Here is a 25,312-nt window from a genome sequence, read left to right on the forward strand (position 1 = left end):
TTTGTAGCTATATGGTTTCATATAAAATTTAAACGTAATTCATTACAGTCAGTGCATTAAAAATATAAATGTTATTACAAGTTGATTATTTATACCACAAGTCTGAATCTACACTGGGTATCTGTAGTTGAACCAAATTCAAGATCTTCAGCAGGTAGAGCAGTTATGTCTCCATTTGGTTGAACCATCATGTAGTACTTCTTCCCATCAGACTCCACATAGTACCGTAAATCTTGTACACCATCAATATCCTCTTGTTTGAATCTATATATGTATCCCTATATATAGAATGATAAATATAACAACAAAGTATATTAATAGTAACAATATGTGCACACCTCATCAGACACATCCCCTGGTAATGCTACAATGTTATTGTCTGCATCAACAGCAAGGTAAAAATTGTTTTGATCTGCATTAAAGAACTGGTCTCCTTGACTGTTAGAACTCCATGCAACAAGATATGCATCTTCATTTAGCACTCCTTCAACTGTGGAAAAGTTACAGTAGATTAATATGAGTTATGTATAGTAATATTAATGGTTAACTTACCAAGTGATAGAGCAGCTGTGACATATGGAGAGTCTCCTGTTGATATGATGTGAAGTGGATTACCAAGTGAGATACTAACTGCAGCCACTGTGGATGGTTGTATTACACTCAACGGGTATGGTGTCCTGTTAAGGTGGCTGTTGAGTTTTATGGAGAAATTTCCAATAGTAATGTCACAAGAGTTTTTAGTGACGTTGAGTGTTGTTCCATTAATGGTGATACCAAGTTTACCTCCATCTGGAGAGAGATCTAATGATACTTTATTTTGTGGTTTTCTGTCTTTTTTGAGTAGTTCCAACTGACTTGAAGTTTTGTTCAACATAATATTAGATTTGTTGTGTTTATAAGAAGGCCAGGTGGCACCATCTTCTGGTAGTGTTGAAGCAGTGAAGGAAGGACTGAGCTGAAACTTTTCCATTTTGTATTCCATGATTCTTCTGATTTCTTTGTAGTTATCTACTTCTTTATATAATTCTCTGTAAACTGATCTTTTTCTCATGATAATCAGCTATCTGCAACCTGTTTTATACTAAATCTCATTTCCTGTGATCTTGTAGCTACTTCCTTACCTAATGTGATATAATAGATCATTTACTGGCTTCTGGTTGGCTAACTAATGTAATTGTACGTCATACGCTATACATGTATTTACTGTACAAGGTGTACTTTAAGTAAACTATATTTTGTACTTTGAAGTATCAATTATCATTCTGTAAAAGTTCCAGAATGTTCTGGTTGCAGTTCATGAACCTTCATAACTTGAAAATTGGCACACACAGAGACAGATACTGTAGAGGTGATCCATCCATTAGTATCCTCACTTTAATAAAGAGTCTGTATTAATGTAGTAGCTAGTGATGCACCAATATTGGAGTTAGCATGGCTGCCCACTCACAGCTGCACTGATATTTATGCAATACTGTAGCAGTTACTTTTGGTGATTATTAGTGATAACAGTAGTCTTATATCACTAATAACCACCAATCAACTAATACATCTGCTGGTGCACATTTGTAAAATCTTGCTGATATAAAATGATTTTTTGGTGTTTAACAATAGGCATTTACATGTATGTGTCTGTTGAATAGTCTATTTGTAATGTACACAGTAACCCACTAGAGCTACATGTGCATGTGTCATAAAACGATGTCAGTCTGTTAAACACCTACTGGATTAGAAATCATTGAGGAAAAAGGTACAGATAACATTTCCTGTAAGTCAATGGCACATAATAGGATTCCCCAACAATGTTACAGGCTGCATTGACTGTAGGCTATCCAAATGAAGTCGGTGTTAATATGTACGTAGTGAATACAGTCATCATAATAGCATATGATAATTGTGTACTGAGATGATAGCTCATAGTGATTTTGGTTTGCTTTACTGAAACAGCGGTGCCCATTTTACATTGTAGCAACTTCCTGCTCGTGTTTATAGATATGAACTAAATACCATCTTCCTTTACCAGCATCTTATGTTGTGTCTGAAATAATGTTATCTATTCTTCACACAATACCACACATTTAATTGATTGAAAAGTGCTCTGAAGTATCTTATATAGCAGTATGGACATTCTTACAAATCAAATTGTAATGATCACTTTTACAAAATATTAATGTTCTGATGCACATATAATAAAGTGACTGTAGTACCTTTAAAGTCAAATGGGTAGTACTTAGTCGCTAGTAAGCAGCCTTGAATATTAATTCTCAGGCTTTATATAATAAACCTTCTCACAGGTCCCTAGTGGGATAGCATTCACAGAATAAGTATACAACAGTAGGTCCAGTGCATGCTTGCACATGCAAAACCAAGAAAATGCCACATAAACACATTGACACATGCCTGTGGCCCACCCCCATTAGCATATATCCTTTAATTTGGATTGAAGTTCAACCCACATGGATATGGTGTGTACAATAATGGGATATCCTGTAGTCAAAGGTGAACTAATCCACAGTAATCGTTGTATAGTACAATAATAATACAGGAGCGGATCCAGGGGGGGGGGGGGGGGGGGCTTTGGGGGCTGAAGCCCCCCCCCTTCATGTTTAGGCTTTACTTGATCAATATGCTGAGCATTATAATGAAATTTTGTCTTAGCATAATTATATGATCACTAATAATACAAATACTCATAAAACCACCTTATAAACATTTTTTACAAGGTATTATCAGTGGATTTATGCTAAAGTTTATGCAACAAGGACCCGGATCAGCATTGGAGGTGCACAAGATCGAGATACTCTAATAGAGCAGTCAGCTAAAGTCTACTCTAATAGAACATTCACTGGAAACATGTAGTTGGTTCTGTTATGGAATTTTTCCAAATCTGCCTGCACCTATACATACAATGAAGTGCATTGGTCTGTTTAAAGGGCTTCATTCATCTACTTGTGTAGTTAATATGTATGACAATACTTAATTCAGGTACACAATTTCCATTGAAAATGCTCTCAGATTCAATCTTGTATTGTTCAAATTTCAAAATTTTCCACTTTCAACATTATTATTCTAACATGCACCTATTCAGTGTTGTGCAATTGTGAGAGGGGTGCATCATGTACTTGGCTGCCTGTACCTACCCAAACTTTTCCATTAGCAAAATGCTTCAGAGAGCCATACCTATAATCTAAAGGTAGTATATAAAATATCTACAGGCAGAAAATATTATGAATTTTATGTGGAAATGTCTCCAAATTGCAGTATTTTAGCATCTATTTTTCAAAATTTCCTGGGGGGGGGCATGCCCCCAGGCCCCCCTAGTTCCAGCATGCTTCGCACGCTGGGAAGTGTGCTTCACACACCTCTACCCAAGAGATTAGTACTTGAGTTAGCCCCCCCCCCTTTATAAATTCTAGATCCGCCCCTGTAATACACAAGGGTACATACAATTTCTGCAGAAAGTTATACAAGTTAGGTAACTGCACAGATACAAACAACTAGTAGAATAGAGTAATTGTAATTATAAAGTGATGGCAAGTAGTTTAAGTTGATTATTTGTGTGCACTTGAGTTCAGTGGGCAGAGGGGAAGTCACTACAGAGCATCATGGTCACTCCCAAGGACTGTAAAAATGCATTATCACCTAGCAACCAAGTATTAATAGAATAAACAAGTCACCAAACAAGTAAACAGCAACCTTTACAGCCAACTTCATTATGGTTAATAAACTACAGGCCACATGACCAATTTGGGCTGTCTGGACAATGGAGGTAAAGGTCGAGGTTCCACTGTAGAGCTTAAACTATAACAAAATGAGTGCATGCATGATGTAACATGATGTAAGATGGAGTAGTCTTGTACACAGTCAAATCATAATTGTTGTCATGAGATTGGGAAACAATAAGCCATATATGAACTAAGAAAGAATTAAATTTTCAAGAATTTGCTGTCCATGCACATTAAACAGTTTCCTTCTCATGTAATAGTAATAAAGGCTGTAGTCGGGAGGTACATGGGGCAAGACAAGAAGAAAAGAAACTTATAATCACATCAAAGATCTAGTTGATATCCAGTACCAACAGCCTAACTGCTTACTTACAACTACAAATCATAAAATACAATAAATTACATAGTTTAGAGGTAATTAAAATTAGTTTATAAGTTATTTAAATTAATTACAGGAGGCTTCCTTAGGTGAACATAGACATAGATATCTAGTAATATACAGTCATGAAAGTTTCAACAAAATGATTCCAGGAATGTTTCTAACTTTGATTTAATAATTTGAAAAGATTGATTAAGGTCAAATAAAGGGAGTGCATTCCAGAGGTTAGGTAACTAGGCAGTGAAAGTATGAATGTCCGGACATATTATGTAGATGTGACTGGTGAATTAGTTTGTTACCTATAGTTACCGATCTAGTTCCTGATCTTGTCGTGTTGCATGCTGGCAGACTTAACAGTGATGAAGTTTGTAATGGTGAACTGGGGAGATGTTAATTGTGTAACAATGATCCATGCCACAATAAGAACACACCATGCAATGACTACAGGTTGTGTACACTGGTAAATATAAACAGTGGATCCGGGGACTAAGGACCCGGGACCCACAAGGATCCAACTCTTTTTTTGGAATTTTATATATTTCACAATAGCACTAGGTACCTACGCAAGTAGTTTTGCATGGCCAATCCATTTTTCCTCGTCATGGTTTCACACAATGTTTATACCAATTAGAAATTAATTATAAGCACCTCTGAAAAGTGTCTAAAGCTGACAGCATTTATTGGCTACTTGCTTGCTGCACAATGAACATACTAGTCTATTATGTTGCCTAGGTCACTAAATTGTATAGATTCAAGCATTGCTGTCTGATTTCTTTAGACTTTAACTCAATTTGCAGCTAGCTGCTATCAGTAGCAACAAAGCAAGGCACAATTTAGAGCATATAAATAGACCATACATGACAAGATTTAGAAACCCTGTTTTTAGCCAATCAGATTTGAGTATCAGTATGCATAGGCGGCGGAAAGGGGGGGCTAGGGGGCTGAATCCCCCCCTCAGAATGATATCACACCGAAATTATCTTCTTGGAGTGGGGCTGAAAATCGTGATAAAGATCGAGATACTCTAATAGAGCAGTCACTCTAATAAAGCAGTGAGTGTGTAGCGATCGAGCTATGTAAAAACTTTTATGTAGTTTATCAGCTATAAATGCGTAGCTGGTGAGGTGGAAAGCTGTTGTCAGTTGGTCGTGACCTTTTTTTTTTTTTTTTGGTCTCACCTTACCAAACCAGAGATACGTCTGGGTCAGCCCAGCCCCCCTCATATGAACTACTTCCTCCGCCCCTGTCAGTATGACATTGTTTTCATGACTTAATTTATATATAAGACCATACATGCACCTCATTATAGTGATATATCAGATAAGTCCCAAATTCACTTTATGATCTAATTACTTACAGTGTCCATGTCAGGTAGGTTCCAAACATAGTTATAAAATAGTTCAAGTATACTTCATAGCTTTGTAATAGAAACAAGTTTACAAGGTGACTGTACTAATGAGTCTTCATTGTAGTCTATTTCCACACAACATCATTGACTAACTAAAGCAGCAATATATCGTACTTGCCAAGGAGGTTGCAGAAATAACATGATCTAAATACTATGAATATATTATTAAGTGTACGTATGTAGATATTCCTGTAATGGTTTTACTGATCTTTGGAAGCATCAGACACTTTTCTGCAACAGGTTATATGGGTGCCGGACTATTGGAGGTACACATAGATCACTATACTACAAAAGACATGTTGTACAATTGGCAACGTTTTACTGTATACAACCAGAAAATGGTGTTAATGCTAACCATTTGACAAGTATTAGTATCATCACAGCTATTTTTGGTGGTATGTACTTTAAACTCATTTAATGTCAACATTTAGTAGTACAGAGTTGATAGGTCAGATATTTGATGATGAAATTAAAGAGTTGACATCATGTTGATCATCAACGTGATCTGAGTTGACATCATGTTGATCATCAACTTGATTAGTAGCTCCTATAATAGCTAATCTCTTATAATCAAGTATATAGCCAGCTATTACATCATCTACTGATTTTTGACATCCACAGACCGAATGTCACAACTGGTTGTGCTATGCTCAAATGCATACAATGCATTTGTACAGGTGTGTTGTAGTCTTGCACATCCCATGTGATATGTAGGAGACAACAGCTTCATTTAATTTTTAAAGTGTGTTTTATTTTATTTTATGAAGGTGCCACTGTGGGAACTGTGAAACAATGTCAATTAACAGTAGAGGAATGTGTCTACTGCTGTGATAGTAAACAAAATGGAGACAACTGATGTTTTATGCATCACTGAGCATGAAGGATTTGATGCTGTCTGCTTAAATGTGTGGGTTCTACAAGCAACATGCTATCAATACAAGCAGCAATATGAACATAACTGTAGTGACAAGGAAGTTTCCTCAGTTATTGTTACTTACCATGCAGTATGAGCTTATGGAAGAAGATACGCTTGAAAATTCATATGGGTCATACCATAGTCAGACAAAGGAAGTTATTGAAGATAGCGCTGAAAGGCTGGCAGTAGCTACACGAACATGTAGAGTATACCACCATGAAATAATGATGCACACTTGTCCAAATATGCAAATCATTGTAACAACAATGAGATTACTAAACTGTGTTATAGCCAAATTATATATCCTCAGACTGCATGGTTTATGTTAAGGTCATGGGTTGTGTGATCATTTATGTAATGTGATAATATGAAAGCAAGGATTAATAATATGGGAGACCCCTCTCATATTATAACTCTTGATTTACCCCAGGATATAGTTTCACATCAAGCTCTCATTCAGTTTAATTATAATGCATAACAGTACATTAAAAGCAGTTAATACTTGTACGTACATGGTTAGTTAGTAGAGTTTGTACACCACAGTTCTAAATCTACACTGCATGGGTGTCAATGGTTGAACCAAGTACAAGATCTTCAGCAGGTACAGTGAGTAGTAATGTCTCCATTTGTGTATTAATAGTAACAATATAGATATGTGCACACCTCATCAGACACATCCTGGTAATGCTACAATGTTACTGTCTGCATCAACATCAAGGTAAAAATTGTTTTGATCAGCATTAAAGAACTGGTCCCCTTGACTGTTAAAACTCCATGCAAAAAGATACGCATCTTACTTGTACATAAAATGTTAAACTTATATATGACTTCATTTAAACCATCATAGCAGTGCCTTCGATGGTTTCAAAGAAATCAAAATAGCTAACAGCTACAGTGTAAGGCCACTAAGGTAAAGTTGATTCCAGTACCATTCATCATCAAAGGGTTGAAAAGCATGAGATCATTTTTTTTATTATGGAAATGAAATTTGCTCACTGTCTGTGAGATACATGTATACAGATGGAGTAAATCCCTGAACTTACTCACATATGCATCAATTGATAAAGAAAATGCTGTAGCCAATTGTCTTACAATCCATGCAGACTGACTCAGCTGTGCCCGACTGTTTTAGAGTATTTGACTTGTATTAGAGTATCTCAATCTAAAGTGAAAGAGCTGAGAATCCAAAATACATGGGAGCTTCACCAGCATTGCAGTGATTTGAAGTCTAGACCATATAACATAAGTTAATTTTATAGGAAAATAACATTAAATATTTCATCGTTAGGTCATATGCCTTTAAAGTTAAATGCATTGTGCTTGTACATTGCAGGAGTCTGTAATATATTGGCCTCAACATCATAGTGTTTTCACAGTTTCAATTTCTTGTGTGGTTGATATGTGCGCCTTGTTTTGTATGCCTTGTGCCAAGTTGTGTGCCTTACTTCCTGTGCATGTTTCTGCAATTCTATTCTGTATTAGCAAAATATGTCTTTATAATGTGTGTGCATGTGTGTGCGTGCGTTTTTGTGTGTGCGTGCATGCTTGCGTGCATGTGCATAAATGCATTGTAATTATGTACAAGCATGCAATGTCAATGTATACCAAACTGTAGTATGTGTATGTGGGTGTATAGCATGTGTGATGTGTTAGCTTGCACATCTGCATGGTGACCTAGGCAGCAGTGTTTTTATTGTGAGAGCCACAAATACTGGGTAAAACAAGCTAGCCATTCATGTAGAATTTGTACTTTCATACCTTGCAACCCAAGAGAAGCACTGCTGAGTGACAAGCTGTGTTAATACATAACAAATGAGTTCATAATTTAATTTTCTGCACATGCAGCATCTGATTCCTGACTGAAACTTCAGGTATCACATATCCATACAATACATTGTTTATGGTTTTAATCTAGCTCCTATATACTTTGACTACTGTTTAGAAGAGCTTAACTCTTTCTTGACTAGTTACATTACAGGGTAGCTTCATCCACAGAAGTTGGGCTAAGTGGTAACGGAGCCATAATCCTGAACTGTAACAAATATATTTCCACAGTAGTGATACAAGTTTCATTGTCAGTAGAACTATGGGGTACCATCAAGGTTACTTTCTCATGCATTGATCAATAAAAATTACGGTGCTTCTGAAACAACCATTCCAAAATAGCTGCTTGTGGCTTCAGTTTAAGATATGAATTTAATGCTCACATTGAAATGCCTCCATTAACAATTGCTTTGTATAATTTTGCAGCCTTAAAGGCTACAGCATCTGGAGGAAACACCTCCACAGACCAGTTGTTTCCAAATTTCCATACTCAATCAAACCCTGCAATACTTTTTTACTAATTTGACAACATACTGTGAGAGAAAGAATAGTATTACAAAAAAAATTGCACTACCCCTTGTGACGCACACTGTGAACAGGTTTCTGTACTGCATCCATATCCAACACTATAAGCTTGTACAAGTTACCAGTCATCTTATATACAAATCACAAAAAGTAATAATTTTAAATAGACTTGATTATGAGTACATAATAATACACTTCATTTCAACAACAGTCACTACCTGTTACAGCATTTCTACGATAGTTTGTAAGTTCCATTTTTCACCTTTATATATTTAATGTACAAGAAACATAATAACAATGAGGTAAAGGAAAACACAGTTAGTAGAGCACCACTGACAATCAGGATTACTAAATAATAAAACAAATTAAAGTTAAGTATCAAGACATACAGTAGTGTGTTGTGCGGCCAAGTATAGCTAGTGTGGACATGTAGCAGACAAGTGTGCATTTTACAGGAACCAAGAAAACGCTGTTTTCACACATTTGTAGGTTAATAGTTCCTGAACAGAAATTAACCAGTTTTGTTCCCTCGGGTAGGGCACCTCCTATTCCAAATTTGAGCTGGATTTTCCCAATCATCACTGAGATATGCACCTTCAAAATTCATTTTATTTTCTTCATATTTTTCTTCTTAACCCTCTTACGTAATTTTTTTTGCACACTTTAGAATAATTGCAATAACTCGTGCATGCTTTAGTCTATTGACTTCAAATTTGGAGGGCCTTGAGAATAATACAGCACATTCACAGCCCACTTTTCATACAGATCGAACTAAGAACAATGGAATTATGTGTGATTTTGAAAATTGCAAAAGCAATTTGTTGTCATGCCTACAGGGCATAATCCGCTTGATGAAATAACTTGAAAATTAGTCTGTACATGGAAGTTACTATCGTAGTGCAAACCTTTTGTGGTTTGAAAGTACTGAGAGTATTGGCTAAGGAGGTATAAAACAAACCAAACATGTGAACAAAATGCGATTGAGATGCTCTAATAGAACAGTCACTGTGAAGTAAAAAATGTGTGCAAAAAGTGTTGGAAAAATTTTCCTAGGTTCGAACCAGGAACCTCCACATCTATATGCCCAAGCCCTTCACCACCTGCCACTGCTAATTTCTATCTTAAAATGAAAGTTCTGGTTTAGTACACTAGAATGATAACTTGTAGATCTATCAGTGGAAATTCTAGAGCATTCTACCATATAGCCAGAAAGTTTCAAGAGACGAAACTTTCGCAAATTTTGCGAGTGATGATAACTTCATGAAAATATAATCATGAAATGTTTCAGTTTATACACATAGCTATTACCCGCTTTCTAGACTTCTATGAATTTAAAAACGTGAAATCGTATTTTGCACAGTTTCGCAAAAGTTTCATCCCTCAAAAATTTCCCACTATACAGTACATGCATTATATTGAAGTGCTCAGAAAAAATGTGTGCTCTATTAGAGTACTACAAAATTTATGAAAATAGCCTATATCAAGTGTGTCGTTTGGCTAAGTACAGCCGGTGTGGGTGGGCAACATACTCATTTTACGCTCGATTTTACAGAACCAGAAAACGCCATTCTTCATGTCCATCATAGATTTTTAAACCCTGGGGTTTATAAATCTATGGCTCCATAGTACTTGAGCGGTATAATTGACCATTTCTGCTGTAGAAGCTTCCTCAGGGTAGGGAATCTCCCATTCCTAATTTGAGTTGAATCTGCCCTGCTATCATTGGGATATATGCCCCTCAAAATCATCTTATTTCAGTTCTTTGTAAATACATAATATAGCCATACAGTCTTTGACAACTCCTGTAGTAAAGGGGAAAAAATTAAAAGGCAGTATCAAAGCCAACCATAGGCTGGCTTTGGAAGTTGCAATTACAAAATAAAATGATATCCGTACAAAAACAGCCAAGCTGTGAAAAAGGTGCGGTCTTAAAGAGGGCCTGAGTGAAAAAAGTTGTGAAATCAGGGTGGCAGCCAACAAATGGCTGCAATGATGTTACTGCTAATAAATTTTAATAACGCAGTTTATTAGCAGTAACATCATTGCAGCCATTTGTTGGCTGCCACCTTTGATTTCACAACTTTTTTCATCCAGGCCCTTTTTAAGGCTACACCTTTTTTCATAGCTCGGCTGTTTTTGTGCAGATCAGTATATCTGCAGGTATAGACAACCTGACACTCTATGCCTCTTGTTTCACTACATTTTTCCTTTGACCCCTAATGCAACTTAAAATTCCTAATTTTTCCTTCTACTTGTTTGTTTCCTTTTTTAACAACATAATTACGATTAATGAACTCATGCATACTGCATCAAAAGAAAGAATGGCACTAGGCATGCCAATTATTAATTTTGCATCTGAACACGTACTCCAACAATCAGTTACTGAAAGTGAAGTGGCCATTACACTTCATTTTCAGCTATGTTCCACCCTTGCAAATGATGAACAGTGAGAAGTGTCTCTGCAATTAATCCACTTGCTATGGAAATATGGGTGTTTAGCAGTCAATTAGCAGTCAACACTAGTCTGGCATAACCGTTCCTTCAATTTAGAAATCAAGGGTCTGGTCTGTCTAGCATAATGTACTTGTGCAGATGGAATACTACCTCTAATTGAACAATTTAGTATTGTTTGGAGTTGAGATCTACCATACCATTTTAATTTTGTGTAACTGATAAATCTAATTGATAACTGTACAATAATCCTTACCAGTAACATAAGTGTGATCCTCTTCATAACATTTCTCCTTTGGATTTGCAGGAACCATAATATCAGTGGAGTCATTAGCTGCAGTAGAATACCATGTCACATATGTGACCACAAATATATGGAGTGGCTAAACAAAATTGTTCACTTTTTGATAAAAGCACTAAACTTGATACATTTGCTTGATTCATGATTTAACATAGAATACCACTAAAATAATTACCAATCATATCACACACATAATATTATATACAACCTGACAAATAAAAGCAATAGTAGTGTATAGAAGCCATAAAATACTCAATAGTAAACATACTGAAATTTTGCATCTTCATGGGCAAGCAAGGATGGTCAGTCTATTCAGGTCAGTCAGTACATTGTAATCTTAAGAAACACAGAGAAATATGTTATATGAAGCCATATGAAATTATTTCTACCAGATTGTTCCTGTAATTTTACACTGAAGTATTAGCACCTTTACAATGTATGAGCAGCCAACTTTCTATCACACTTTTACACTGAAATATTAGCAGGCTTGCTGAAAAGCTAGAACTTGTTTTATAACTTGATTTAATAAGTTTCCAAATGCCCTAAGGCAGTGGTTTTGATGTGGTACTGTGTCTCATATTATTTAGTATACTTTATATACTCAACTTTGAAAATCACAAAATGTGTTGCTTAGCCACTCCACTAAATAAGCTATATGACACGTGTATTATATATTATTGAAATGCTAAATTCATAACTGCCGATCACAAGAAAATGTGGAGGATTTTACAGCTATTTCTTACTAGAAATAGTAGTGTAGTCACAAGAAGTGTTGAATGATACTAGAATCATATCTCTACCAATATCGTAACAATGTGTTGTATAAATGACAGAAATAATGCAACTTGAATTGATTGGTAGGTCGAAGGACCGTGACTTCTCCTGCTGCCATACATCTAATAGAAACTAAATTACAGCAGCAACAATACTCAGTATTATAACTCACTGAATGATGATGCAATAGTACCATTGGGAAATGTGCAGTCACCATTGACTATCCAAAATTTTACATGGTCAGCAAACACGTAGTTGAGGACACTACCCTCAACACGCCATGAGATGTTGTGTGTCACAAAATCACCAGTGTCATTATAGTGACAAGTCTCCTCTACTATTGGTGGAGGATAATCTACACAATTGTGTGGATAAGATGTTAATACACCACCAATATACTAACCTATTAGTTCACAGTAAGTCCTAAGCTGTAAAAATTGTGAGCCGGTTGGTAGAGCAAATATAGTTGTAAGTGGCAGATCAAAAGGAAAAGTTAGCTTTACCCTCAGTTGTACATAAAAATAATATGCGTTGAGAGCTGAATGAACTCCTCCATAGAGTAAAACTTTAGTAGAAGACAGCTCAATGTTTACAGTGGCATTGGTTGCAACATTTCTAGCCTGTATTGCATCACCAGAGTAATTCAGTGCATCTGCCATATATACATCACACATTAGTTGATCTGGTGCTATTCCACCCAAGTAATCTGGAGGATATAATTTTATTACTAATTTGAACCCATTACTAAAACTGCTGTGAGCTAACAGCTCAGGTCTTCCTGGATGATTAGGCCAACCTATCAAAACACTCTAATAATACATACACTAATATTATCCTCCTCACCTAATGGTAGTACCCTAGTAGAGACATGGACAGTCCCAACTTCATTACTAACAAAACATTGATACACTCCCAGTAGATCACAAGGATTGTTCTTTGTTATAGTCCAATTACTAGTAGTCTGGTTGAACACAATGTCTGTACTATTGACATCTAATAATTGCCCATTTTTGTACCACATCATCTCCTGATAACCAGTGGCATTACAATGAAGTGAAACAGATTGGGTGCTATCTGCAATTAGGCAACCAAGCTTGTCAGATCTCATCTTCACAAAATGATCACTTCCTGGCAATGACTTCTGCTTTTCTATAATGAGAAATTCAATTACACACGCATGCACGCACGCATGCACGCACACACACACAGTCATACGCCAGTCAAAATCAATTATTAAATTCTACATGCAAACCTGGTGCCAACACATACCTCCATATCTATTAGTGGAGTGTATTACCAGCTGATAGGATGATAGTAAGATGTTGTCTACATGATCACTGCATTGATATTGTCCACTGTCATCTTCATTGACCCCCACCATCATTAGATCACTGCTAGTTGTGGCCTAAATGATAAGAATCTACACTACATGTGTAGCCAAGAAATTGATATCTAAATGTAGACATAACTGTGTGTCATGCAATCAAGTACAGTTGGTGCAGGCATGTGTGCAAGAAAACACTTTTTCATGCATCCATCTCAGTAGTGCCTGAATGGAAATTAACTATTTTCGCTGTGGAAACTCTCTCAGGATAGGACACGTACTCCTATCCAAATTTAAAGCTGAATCTGCCCAGTTTTGTTTGCCACCCTTTGATATCATATCTTTTTCAAACAAGATTGTTGTTAATAGCTGCACCTTTTTTCACAGCTTGTTGGTTTTAGTAATAATTACTGATTAACCATTGTGACATTTCAGAAGACATACTGCTTAAGTACTGATTGAATGTAGCACAAATTCCAGATTCCAGCTATGTGGGTAGTTTTAAAAAGGTGGACATAGTCAGACATGGACACAGGCATGGACATTCAAGAGGCCAGCAACAGTGGTTTGATACTGATCTATGAACAAGGTATATCTTCTATATATTTGTATTATTCATGTTGTATATGTGTGTTATTAATTGTTGGCATAACAGTTAATTACATCCACACAAAAACAGCCAAGCTGTGAAAAAATAGTCCGGCCTTAACAGTTAATTACATATCCGAGTTGTTTTGCTCGACCTCCAGACCCAGATTCATTTTTGCACAATTTATCAGCATGTATATTGAAGGTAGGCTCACATGCTACAGAAGACTACAGAGTCTAGACCACGTTGTTGTAGAAAACTAATGAATTGTATGGCATAGGTTGGCCTGGCTCCAGAGTATAGTCTTGCAGGCCAGACCTATGGTTTCAGTATAAAGGGGTAGACACTTATATCAAAGCAAAAAGGCTCTAAGGGCCTGGCTTGCAAAACTATGTTGGGGCATACCAGCTGAATCTCTATGCTCTGCAATAGTTTCTAGAGCATGTGTAAATAGTGCAGTCCTACCCTCTGCACATATGACTTATCATACAGTGTGGTAGCACTGTATAGTGGGGATCATTACAAAAGTATTACCAATAGCCAGCCTCACTTTTCCAGCTGGCAGTATTGGTAACGCATAACCAAATCCAAAAATGTCTTCAGACCAACCCCAAACCATTCCAACAAGTTTTTAGGAAACTTTTTTATTTAGCTGAATTTTCTACTGACTGCTGTTTTGTTCTTTTGTAATGCTGATCTGAAACCGAAGTGAAACGGTCACTTTGTGACTCACATTTCAGTAATTAATAGTCAGGGTGCACATTCAGTCACAATTTCTGTAAGTGGATTGATTGCAGAGGCACTTGTCTTTGCTTTAACCACTGTACAACGGGTGGAGCATAGCTGAAAACAAAGCAGAATGGCTACTTCATATTTCAGTATTGAGTTTTGGGGCAGCATTCAGTCGCATAATTAATTGTTATAATGAATCTGGCACCATCCTTTCCTTTGATGCGGTATATATGCGATGGTTCCCAATAATTATTACAAAAAAAGTAAACTAACAAGTATAAGGAAAAAGAAGAAATTTTACATTTGAGTAAATGAAACCAATGAACCATGGGAGGTCATCCACACCTGTAGCTATAATAGGTGGTGTCACAGCTATATCATTGACAGAATGTGCATGGCTGAAGTAGGAATTAAAAGTGCAGTAGTAGCATGGCTGCAGGTGTAGTAAATGACCTCCCTTGTTTCATTGCTTTTCATTTCTATGATCCCTACTCAAATAAAATGTAAAATGTCCACTTTCTTTACACTTGTAAATAGAAACAACATGGGGTATAAAAAATAAATGTCATCTAAACATTGTCTGCATCTGTGTCTGCGTTCATGCCAAACCATGACTGCCTTTTCCAACTATCCCAGCTATGTGGCTCCTTATGCACTTGTCTAGAATGCAAACAAGGGATCTATAGTCACCACATGCACCGGTTTGGAATTTTTCAAATATTCAATAGAGTAATAATTCTAACTCCATGGAGGCTTTAGAGTTTTCATGGGTCCCTTGTGGACATTTGCCTGTTTATACAACAAATACAATGAGATTCTTCATATTATTTGATCATTATTATATACTTAGTACAAGTCTACACAATGTGGTGCATTCTAAATGATGAGCAATACATACACACTGCGCATGCATACAGAATCATATGCCTATACAGGGGCGGATCCAGAGTTTTACTAAATGCTATCCCACTGAGGACCTGTGAGAAGGCTATAAAGCCTGTGAATACAGGGAGTTTGAAAAGGGGGTGCACTTTGCTGAAAAAAAAAAGGTAATAGCTGCACTTCACCAAATGCATTTACTATAAAGTGTATTAAGATCCTTATTCATAGCTTCATAGTTAAGCTACACTGCCTCATGAACACTGTGACTACTTTATTAGAGTGACTGCTCTATTAGAGTATCTCGATCTTGAATGCAATTTTTTTTTTGAAAGGGATGAAGGAAGGAGGGGGGGGGGGATGTGCCACCCTGTACCCCCTGGATCCGCCACTGCTATATATATGTACCACTCTGCGTGGGCAGTTCAAAGGCACCGCCAGTGCCATAATTTGTATATTGCACTGCTGCAGACCGCAGCGAGTGCATTATAACTTATAACGCACTGGTTGCGGTTTTGTAGACCACAACGAGTGCATTATAAGTTATAATGCATTGACCGCAGTGCAATATACAGATATTGCACTGGCTGCGGTTTTGTGCAGCATAGCACAAGTGCCGGTGGCGAAGACCACTACGACACCTCACCAAATAGGTGGAAAGACACTACACAGATCACTCGAATTCTTTTATAGCCTGACATGTAAAGGTCGATTGTGGGCCATAACGTCACCAATACGTATAATGTTTACAAGCAGCCAATGGCGATCGAAAAAGCCAACGCGGGTGGCCACAACTCTAGTCTACATATATATAAACGTACTTATACACCTTGCTAGTCTGGTGCCATCTTAGCCCAGATTAAACTGTAGTCCACTTCGACAATGACTCAATAAAACAAATATATTCTAAATAATACTAACCTTTACGTTCGATTGTGGTAACCAGTTTTGTCATGCCACCAGATTCGAGTTTAGCCAGTGTGAATAGTAAGAATTAGACTAGTATCATTTAGTAGTTAGGTTTTGTTTACTTAAACCATCTATTTAGCTGATTTTTTCACTCGAGAGAATCACTATGGTGATTAGTCTGGTGCTTAGTCTATATGGCACGCTGGCATGCTGAGCACTACATGATAGAGTGGAACAGCGAATGCAGGTTAGTGATATAATTATCCCATAGCATACTAGCTTTCAATATCTCAGGTGGCTGCAGTACTGCAGGGGGGACGTCATCGCAACGTCAGGCTTGGTTACCCACAATCGATGTTAGAAACCTGGACTTTATAAGTGTTACAGCCGTCTTGCGAGACTCTCCCCACCTATTAGGTGAATGGTACATAACAGTTATACAACGTGCACTCGTGCTCTGCCTGTATAAACGCACTTGCCTTCGGGCCTGACGGCCCTCAGGCTCGTGCGTTTATATCAGGCAGAGCACTCGTGGCCGTTGTATAACTATATAATATACAACACTCTTCCCCCCCAAGAAAAAATACATACATAGCCTAACAAGACAAAACAAAAAACAAAACCTAATTAAAAAATGAGGAGAAAGTAAGTCACACTCTGAGTGTGCATAGCATAAGTCTGTCAAATTAAGGAATTTCCTCTATTAGTCTATGGGGAGGCTGATGATTACGTTGCAGACACACGACCAGTTCTGGTGTAGAGTTCATAACTGCATCTGGCTGTTCATCATTGCTAACTCTATCACCAAAGGAGTGCGGGCTGAGTACTGGTCAATGCCAACCCCATCGCTAGGTGTGTCGCTATCCAGTTTAACAGGCTGAGTCTCTGGTCAAGGCTTCAAATGGTCTACATGGGCTTGCCTGCCATTGATGCTCACTTCATATGCTAGCAGCCCAAATGATTTGTGTGGAGTTCTTCTAGCAATGGTGTGTGAGAATGACTACTTTGCTGCCCAAAGAGATTACCATCCACTATGGAGAGGTCATTGCACCTGTTGAAGTAGGGAAGAATGGAAGTATGGTGTTTTGCTGACCAACCTCCATGCTGTACAGTTTTGAGAACTGTGCCCAAAACACTATCCAGCTCTGTGGCTTTTGCAATTTGGGAGGCTACCCCTGGAAGTTGGCCTGTCACCACAACATGTAACTTCTCTGCTCTATCACAATCTTCATTATGGCTGGGTAGGCAGGAGAGGCAAGTGATTCTGTTTGCCTGGATTTCATACTGATAAGCACTTGACACCAATGCCCAGAGTTGCATTCATGCAGCTGCAAGTGGTGGGATTCCTTATTTCTCACCCAATATTTTACAAAGTGGGTGGTGGGTGGTGACCAGTGTAGAGTTATGGCCATACAATTATTGATGGAATCTATGTGCTCCAAATATAATGGCTAATGCCTCTCGCTCAATCTGAGCATACCTTCGCTCAGCTGCTGTCAAGGTGTGCAAAGCATATGCTGTGGGTTTTCTTGGCTATTGGGCATTACATGGACTAAGCAAGATCCCACCCCATAGGCTGAGACATCACAAAACAACTTCATAGGCTTCTTAACATTGAAATGAACAAGCAGAATGTCCTTACACAAAAGCTTTTTTGCTGTTATAAATGCTTCCTGATGCTTAGTTTTCCAGACCCACTGACTGTTTTCTGTAACAACTGGTGCAGTGGGTAAACAGTATGAGACAGCAAGAGCATGAACTTGGTGTTATATTCCCAAAAACGATTGCAATTCTACAGGAGCTGGAATTTCTTGAATTAATTTCAACTGACTTGTGGTTGGTCTGCTCCCCTCATTTGAAATGTGATGGCCCAAAAACTCAAGCTCTTTTTGAAAAAACACACATTTGCCTATTTAAATGTAACCCATACTCATGAATCCTGGTTAGGACTTCGTACAAGTTGGTTTCATGTTGCTCAGGTACTGCCCTTGACCAAGATATCACCTTGACCAAGATATCATCAATAAAATACACAATGCCAGGGATGCCATTTAACACCTGAGCCATTGCTTTTGCCATAGAGCTGGAGCAGCTGAGATACCAAATGGAAGACTATAACGAAATAAGCCAATGTGAGTGTCAATGGTGAGCAGTGGCTGACTGCATACTGATACTCTCATTTGTTTATATGCACGTCAGCGTTGTAAGTGGGTCAGTACTGCTGACCTGCTAGACCCTGACCCAAGTAGTAATCCGGATGAGACCAGGTCTGACCCGGATGTGACCAGGGTTAATTAAAACAGGGGTGTGCGCTAAGAGCTAGATTTTAAGGTCTCCTAGTCTCAAGCTCCTCTGATCATCTGAAAGATATGAGTAAGCACCAAAGAGTATGTTCAGACGTTGTCAACAATCAAGAAGTGGGTGTAGCTCAATGCAAGTCTACAGACAGCCAGCTACAGCAACCATAAGCTTGATACTAGACTAGTTACCTACAGCAGCAGCACTCAATCCCAATAAGTGGGTGTGGCTCCACATAGCCAAAATACTTTCACGACTAATGGGCATGTAAGTTTCTTCAGGACATGCAACTGAATTTCCATTAATAAAATTGAACTTGCAAACAGTATACGATCATCCTGGTCAGACCCAGATAATCAAGAAAGTGGATGAGAACCACTTGACCTGGACAAAATGCGACCCAAGTGACCTGGATAATCCAGATGACCTGACTCACTTACAACGTGCAAGATATAGTTTAGAGTAGGACTCTCCATTTGCAAATGTACTAAACATTCTTCTGGGGTGGGTAATGGATATACTTGAGGGCAAATAACTGGATTGACTGACACTTTAAAGTCCCTAATGCCCCCATCTTTCAACAATGGGTGCAGCCCACTCACTTTGCTCAACTGGGATCAACTCTCCTTCGGAGACTTGTACATTGGATGAAGTTTCCACCTTCTCTTTCAAACCATCTGCAAAGTCCTTGAACAAAGATTCTTCTGAAACAAGGTTGACACACCTAGCGACAGGGGCTGTTGCTTTTCCAATCCACTCAGCCACATCAAATCCAGCAAGTACATCCAGTCCCTTCCAAAAAGGGGATAGCGTGCACAATGAAGGTCACAGTTGCGCTAAATGTCTTGTCATTAATCCTACCTCAGCTCAACACTCCCCTTTCACATCCGACGTTGACTGATCATATTGTCGCAGTGTAACTGAAGTAGGCATCAGGTGGCAAACCGTGGTGAGTTGTCCTTGGAACAAACTCCATGGAACAGTTAAGCGTTGCATGTGCACCACAGTCAACTTCCATGTCAACCTTGATTCCATTGATCTTTACCGAAACAAATGAACTTGTCAGCAGGGTTGCTCAACTGGAAAATATTAAATGAACTTCTCCATCGCTATCACTACCATCACTCTTTTCCTTGTCCTGCAACTGATGTACTCCAGCTTTGCTTACACTTGGTGACCTGTGTTTCTTGCTTGACTCTGTCCTCTGCTTTGATCTGCAAACCCTCGCGCTAGATGGTCTGTCTTTTGACACACATGACACTTGGCAGTTTTGAATCTGCAAGTATTGGCTGAGTGACCTTTGTACCCACAATGATAACAGGATCCATAAGAAGAAATAGCATTAGTGTCACTGTCTCCTGACAAGGAGTCTGAGCTCCATTCTCGCATGTACCCACTTTCCTTTGCCATTGCTTCCATTGCTTGGGCTTGCTGCAGTACTGTCAGCTCGGTCTCACACAGCAACTCCTACTGGCATTTCAAACCCGAAGCCCACATACTAATTGGTCCCAAATGGCACTTAAGTACGTGCCAAAATTATATGTCTTTGCTAAGGTTTGGAGTTCAGCTATGAATTCTGTGACTGGCTCTTTGTCCAGTCGGTTTCTCTTGAAAAACTTGAACCTTTCAGCTATCTCAATAGTTTTTGGTTGGTAATGGCTGAAGAGATGCTGTAAGATGGTGTCCAATGAGAGGTCACAGACTGCAGTAGGGTGTGCTAACGCTTTAAGCTTTGAAAACTTCCTTGGCTGATGAACAAAGCTTTCTTGCGATCGTCACCTTCATCAGGACGGAGGTTGTTGGCCACACAATAGAACTCGAAATGTTCATGAAAATCTTCTATGGACTCCTTCTGTGGGTTGAGCTCACAGATCGTGCCATGGGACATCCTGGTCGCCAGATATTATATACTCAGTACAAGTCTACATAACATGGTGCATTCTAATTGATGAACAAATACATACACACTACACATGCGTATAGAATCATATGCCTATATATATGCACAACAATCATGAACACAACTGATCCAAACAACACATCATGGATAACACCACCATTGAGTAGCTACACTACCAAAATATTGGTTTATGCTTCAGCATTTATCAAACTATGCGAAGAGAGCTGGGTGGTATGAAAAGCTCCTATGGAAACTTGACTTGAATGTGTCGTTAAGTATTTGTGCTGTTATGTAAGCAAGGCACAGCACGTTACTCACTCTTTCATCATTATACCTGTGGTTGACCATGGTTGCTTGCAGTTGCCCACTGTTACCTGTAGTTGATCACCTGGCTGCTGTTCCATCAGAAAATCCATTCAACTTGGTGCTACAGCATACATACCTACCCTTTTACCACACTTTCCTCTACAACATTACAGCATGCACTGATAACAAAACATCCACAGACCACTGATAGACATCTATAGACATATCATGCCAAACACATCGCGTCATAACAGCACTCGTAACACATATTGCATCATAACAGCACATAACACACATCGTGTCATAACAACACATCACACATGTTGTATCAAAACATAAATCATGTTGTGACAGCAGTTGTACACATGCAGTCTCAGTAGTGAGTAATGAAATGATATGTGAATCATCGTGTTGTTAAATGTACGGTCGTTGTCATGTGTTCACTGTACAATAACATACAGATTTTGCCTCTCGTTTTCATTATTGTATTCTAGCTGCTAACTGTACCGTATTGAGTCTATTAACACTTTCTTGTGTTGTGTCTAGCACTAGTGAATCGTACTGAAGGCAATCAACCTTGTTACATTATACTAGCAGTTAACTGTATGGGTGGGTGGGTGCCTGGGTGGATAACCGTTTTCCAGTGACAATTCTCCCTCTAACTAGCACTGAACATCCAACCAATGCTAAATGGCAACTGTTAAACTATTACTGGTTTTAGCAGTATTCAAACCAAGCCACTGGTAGGTGCTAAAATATAATTTACCACAGTAACCACAATGCACAGCCAGAAACCATATGAAGTCTCAGCTGTACCCATCATAACTTGCCCGTTTACTTTTCTCTGTTGGGACCAACTATGAGGTAACTACATAACATCAGCCATTATAACAGTGAATATTCAAAATTTTTGCAAACTTGAAGTGCAACTAAAATATTACTTCTAGATCTGGGAAAACCGGTCTTATCACCCATGACAACTGGGCCTCACTCATTCCTACACATTCCTCTTTCAGTTGTAAACAACTTTTTGCCTTCCCTTAGTCACTCCTTGTCATTTGCTTGACAAAGGGCAGCAGTACAAGGAAGATGACCTTGCACAGCTGGCCAAACATTTTCTGTAAAATTTTTGTTGCCTTTAGCTGGTGCAGCCCTATAATTTCATCTGTAACCTTAATTTAATAATCATCCCCATCCATATTGAAGCCAAACTGGTACCCATCCAATTACCCCTGCCCTCCACCTGAAAGGAGATAAACTTAATGCATATCTTCAGTAAAAATTTCATCTCATTCACTACCTTTATTTGGCTAGCTTTATATCTTTAAATTTAAACTATTTATTATTTATTATTAATCAGCAAGACCCTCCAGGGGTATAATGCTGATGTGCAGTGCAATTACAATCAAATACATGTAGTTAATAATTGTTACATGATTAGTGCTAAGTTTTGTTTAAATAATTCTACACAGTTAGTTTTATGTGCTGTTTAGATCACTTTTCAAAAATCCAGTCACAATTACGAAGTGCAATGTGATTCATGTATGCAGTGACAATGGCTACTTGAAGGCCACAGCATTCAAGAATTTGTCAAAATACACATTTAGATGGTTACTGGTAAATCACAATACATATACACTAAGGCTTCTTCCCAGCCCTGTGTCTCCTTAAAATAAACTATATATACCCTATCAGCCTGTATACCCAGAATGTTGCCAACTGAACATACAGTATCTGAGTACCATAAGTACTACAATGAAATTCAAAATACATGTATATACATGCAGCACAAAGGGGACATGGTTTGCCCAGTTCCCTACCCTGTTGGGGCTACGAAACCAAATCAGTGTCACCTTTCTGTTTCCCTCATATTACAGTGTACCACTTTATAATTCTGAAGAGTATATAGGCAAACTAAATTTAGCAAGCATAACCGACACTGACTTAATCTACTACATACAGAATTGCCCAGAGATCTAAGGAGGTCAGGGGAAAATTATTTGTGACAATTAATCTAGGACAATATTAACTTTACCTGTTCACTGATCATCACTCCATCCTTCATCCAAACTACACCAGCACTGGGAACACTTAGTGTTGACCCCATACATGATAGTATAATGTTATCATGTTCATATACTGTCACTGAATCACTACTGACAACTAATGCTATATATAGGAATTAATTAGATTTGATGTAAAAAAATAATGTAGCTAGTGATGTGTTTACCTCTAATGTGACCTGACCTACTCCTTGTACTAGTCCACCATCCACCATCTTCTTTCTTCCAATCATTCACCAAACAATGGTAGTTTCCTTGCTCCACTAGTGTCACATTAGTGATAGTCAGAATACTGGTACCCATAGTAGAATTGTTGATAGTATAGTGACCACCAGAACTGATAGTAACATTGTTGTGAATCCATTCAATTTGTGGTGATGGAGTTCTCTCCTCATCAAGATAACCAACTATTTGTACCACTGAAGTGTTACATGTTAGACTGATACTGCTCCCTACTGATACTGTCCAATCCTCAGGTTCCTCATTAAACTGAATTGGATGAGGCTGGACAGCAAAGTTACCTCGCACTAAAGAGAAAGAGTAAATTGTACTATAACACAAATTCCAAGCTATATATAGTATGCTGTTCAGTCATGTAATACAACTCTATTCAATGAATAATTTGTTACATTTCGTGGAATAGGATAGTCCCAAACTATTTAATTAGCTTCAAGGATTGGGTTTTGTTTGCTGCTATCTATGACTTCTCATTCTGTCATTGTTAAACATTAAATATAATTACTACAGTTTGTACTGGCCCAATACATATTATACTGTGGTATACACAGACACAAGTTGAATATAGACATGCACTAATATATCATGTAGCTTTCAAACATTTTCAGAATGTTTTAATTATATAGTAAGCATAAAGTGAAAACCCCATACGTACATCTAAACAATCTACAGAAAGTTTTGATGAGATCAACAACACATCCAGATTTCTGTGATGATGTTACCGCACCAACCTCCCTTCTCCCTAAAATATCTGTACTACACAGTTTAGTTCATCATACCCCTATTTCAAAGATGAGTGTCTATAAACTTGTTCATAATTGCATGCTCTACATTGTTAAAACTGAAGGGTAGCACCTATGGGTGCTATTTTTTGACTGGAGCAGTCAAAATTTAGTATACCTTTTGCTACCATAGCACATCAGTTTTAACAGTGTATACGGTCATTTCGAGAAATGGATTGATGAACAGCTACATACATAGTTATAATAAGTCACCACTATATTAACTGCTATATCATTATCAGGTAGTGCATGCTATAGGAAGGAGTTCTGAAGGTAATGAGATCACGGCGTATAGTTGTCACAACAGTATTATAACTAATGATGGCACTTGGTCTGTAATACTGGGTGGGTGGTAAAAAATAACCGTTGCTAGCTAAAACGATGACAAAAGCGTATAACTTATATATTCTCACAGGTAAAAAAAAACTTTTGGTGTGTGGCAGGAATGAAAAAGAAATACATCTTACTATAGCTACACATTCTGCAGATTGAAGTCCTTCAGAGTCTCCTTATCATTTTGCCTAAATTGATTACCTCATATGACTGAAACACATATTTCTTAGTCCAAAATGAAAAGGAAGCAGATAACCGCTCGGTGTACCAATGCAGGCAACCGTAAACTGCTTAGCAAATCAACAACATTAAAGGTGAGCGGTGCATATATAGAGCGGTAAAAGACTTGCACTGAATTAATCACGTGATCAGACTAAAAATCAAGTCTGTCTTTTGTTCAGTGGTCTTCGTTCACGACTCTGCAGTTCATCTCATTGACACAGACTTTGAGCAGTTCCAGACAGTTACACAACTCCACTACACTATTCATGTATACGGTAAGCAGCTTACTTAAAGCAGTAGCTGGAGTCATGCACAGCAAGTAGCTCCACACAGTCAATGTCAAGGACAAAAGTTGAGCCATGACTGACTCCGTCACTAGCAACAATTTTTTCGATCGCTCCAACAGCTTTGGGTTATTTATAGCCTCAGTAACTAGAC

General features: G+C 38.0%; 2 protein-coding genes across 2 annotated transcripts; both read right to left on the reverse strand.

Moving 5' to 3' along the window:
• Window positions 1-1,069, reverse strand: LOC136260806 (uncharacterized). The gene is made up of 3 exons (XM_066054676.1): window positions 553-1,069; window positions 339-490; window positions 1-278 (listed from the first exon to the last, which is right to left on the reverse strand). Exons 1-3 carry the CDS (start codon window positions 1,049-1,051, stop codon window positions 90-92), a joined length of 840 nt encoding a protein of 279 aa, XP_065910748.1. The 5' UTR covers window positions 1,052-1,069; the 3' UTR covers window positions 1-89.
• A 7,846-nt stretch (window positions 1,070-8,915) lies between these two features.
• LOC136261271 (uncharacterized) lies at window positions 8,916-25,292 on the reverse strand. The gene is made up of 10 exons (XM_066055248.1): window positions 25,163-25,292; window positions 23,468-23,827; window positions 23,273-23,406; window positions 13,570-13,705; window positions 13,144-13,449; window positions 12,704-13,096; window positions 12,473-12,655; window positions 12,270-12,422; window positions 11,482-11,559; window positions 8,916-9,122 (listed from the first exon to the last, which is right to left on the reverse strand). The coding sequence occupies exons 1-10, from the start codon at window positions 25,233-25,235 to the stop codon at window positions 9,007-9,009; spliced, it is 1,932 nt and encodes a 643-aa protein (XP_065911320.1). The 5' UTR covers window positions 25,236-25,292; the 3' UTR covers window positions 8,916-9,006.
• Between the last annotated feature and the right edge of the window lie 20 nt (window positions 25,293-25,312).

The sequence above is a fragment of the Dysidea avara genome, chromosome 7 (genome assembly GCF_963678975.1).
Source record: "Dysidea avara chromosome 7, odDysAvar1.4, whole genome shotgun sequence".
NCBI classification, from domain to species: domain Eukaryota; kingdom Metazoa; phylum Porifera; class Demospongiae; order Dictyoceratida; family Dysideidae; genus Dysidea; species Dysidea avara.

Coding starts and splice junctions, on each gene's coding strand:
- LOC136260806 (XM_066054676.1), bottom strand. CDS start 1,051: ATGAGAAAAAGATCAGTTTACAGAGAATTATATAAAGAAGTAGATAAC. Junction 491..552: donor CACAGCTGCTCTATCACTTG/GTAAGTTAACCA, acceptor ACTTTTCCACAG/TTGAAGGAGTGCTAAATGAA. Junction 279..338: donor CAGGGGATGTGTCTGATGAG/GTGTGCACATAT, acceptor TTCTATATATAG/GGATACATATATAGATTCAA.
- LOC136261271 (XM_066055248.1), bottom strand. CDS start 25,235: ATGGCTCAACTTTTGTCCTTGACATTGACTGTGTGGAGCTACTTGCTG. Junction 13,097..13,143: donor TACTAGGGTACTACCATTAG/GTGAGGAGGATA, acceptor GTGTTTTGATAG/GTTGGCCTAATCATCCAGGA. Junction 12,656..12,703: donor GACTTACTGTGAACTAATAG/GTTAGTATATTG, acceptor ACAATTGTGTAG/ATTATCCTCCACCAATAGTA.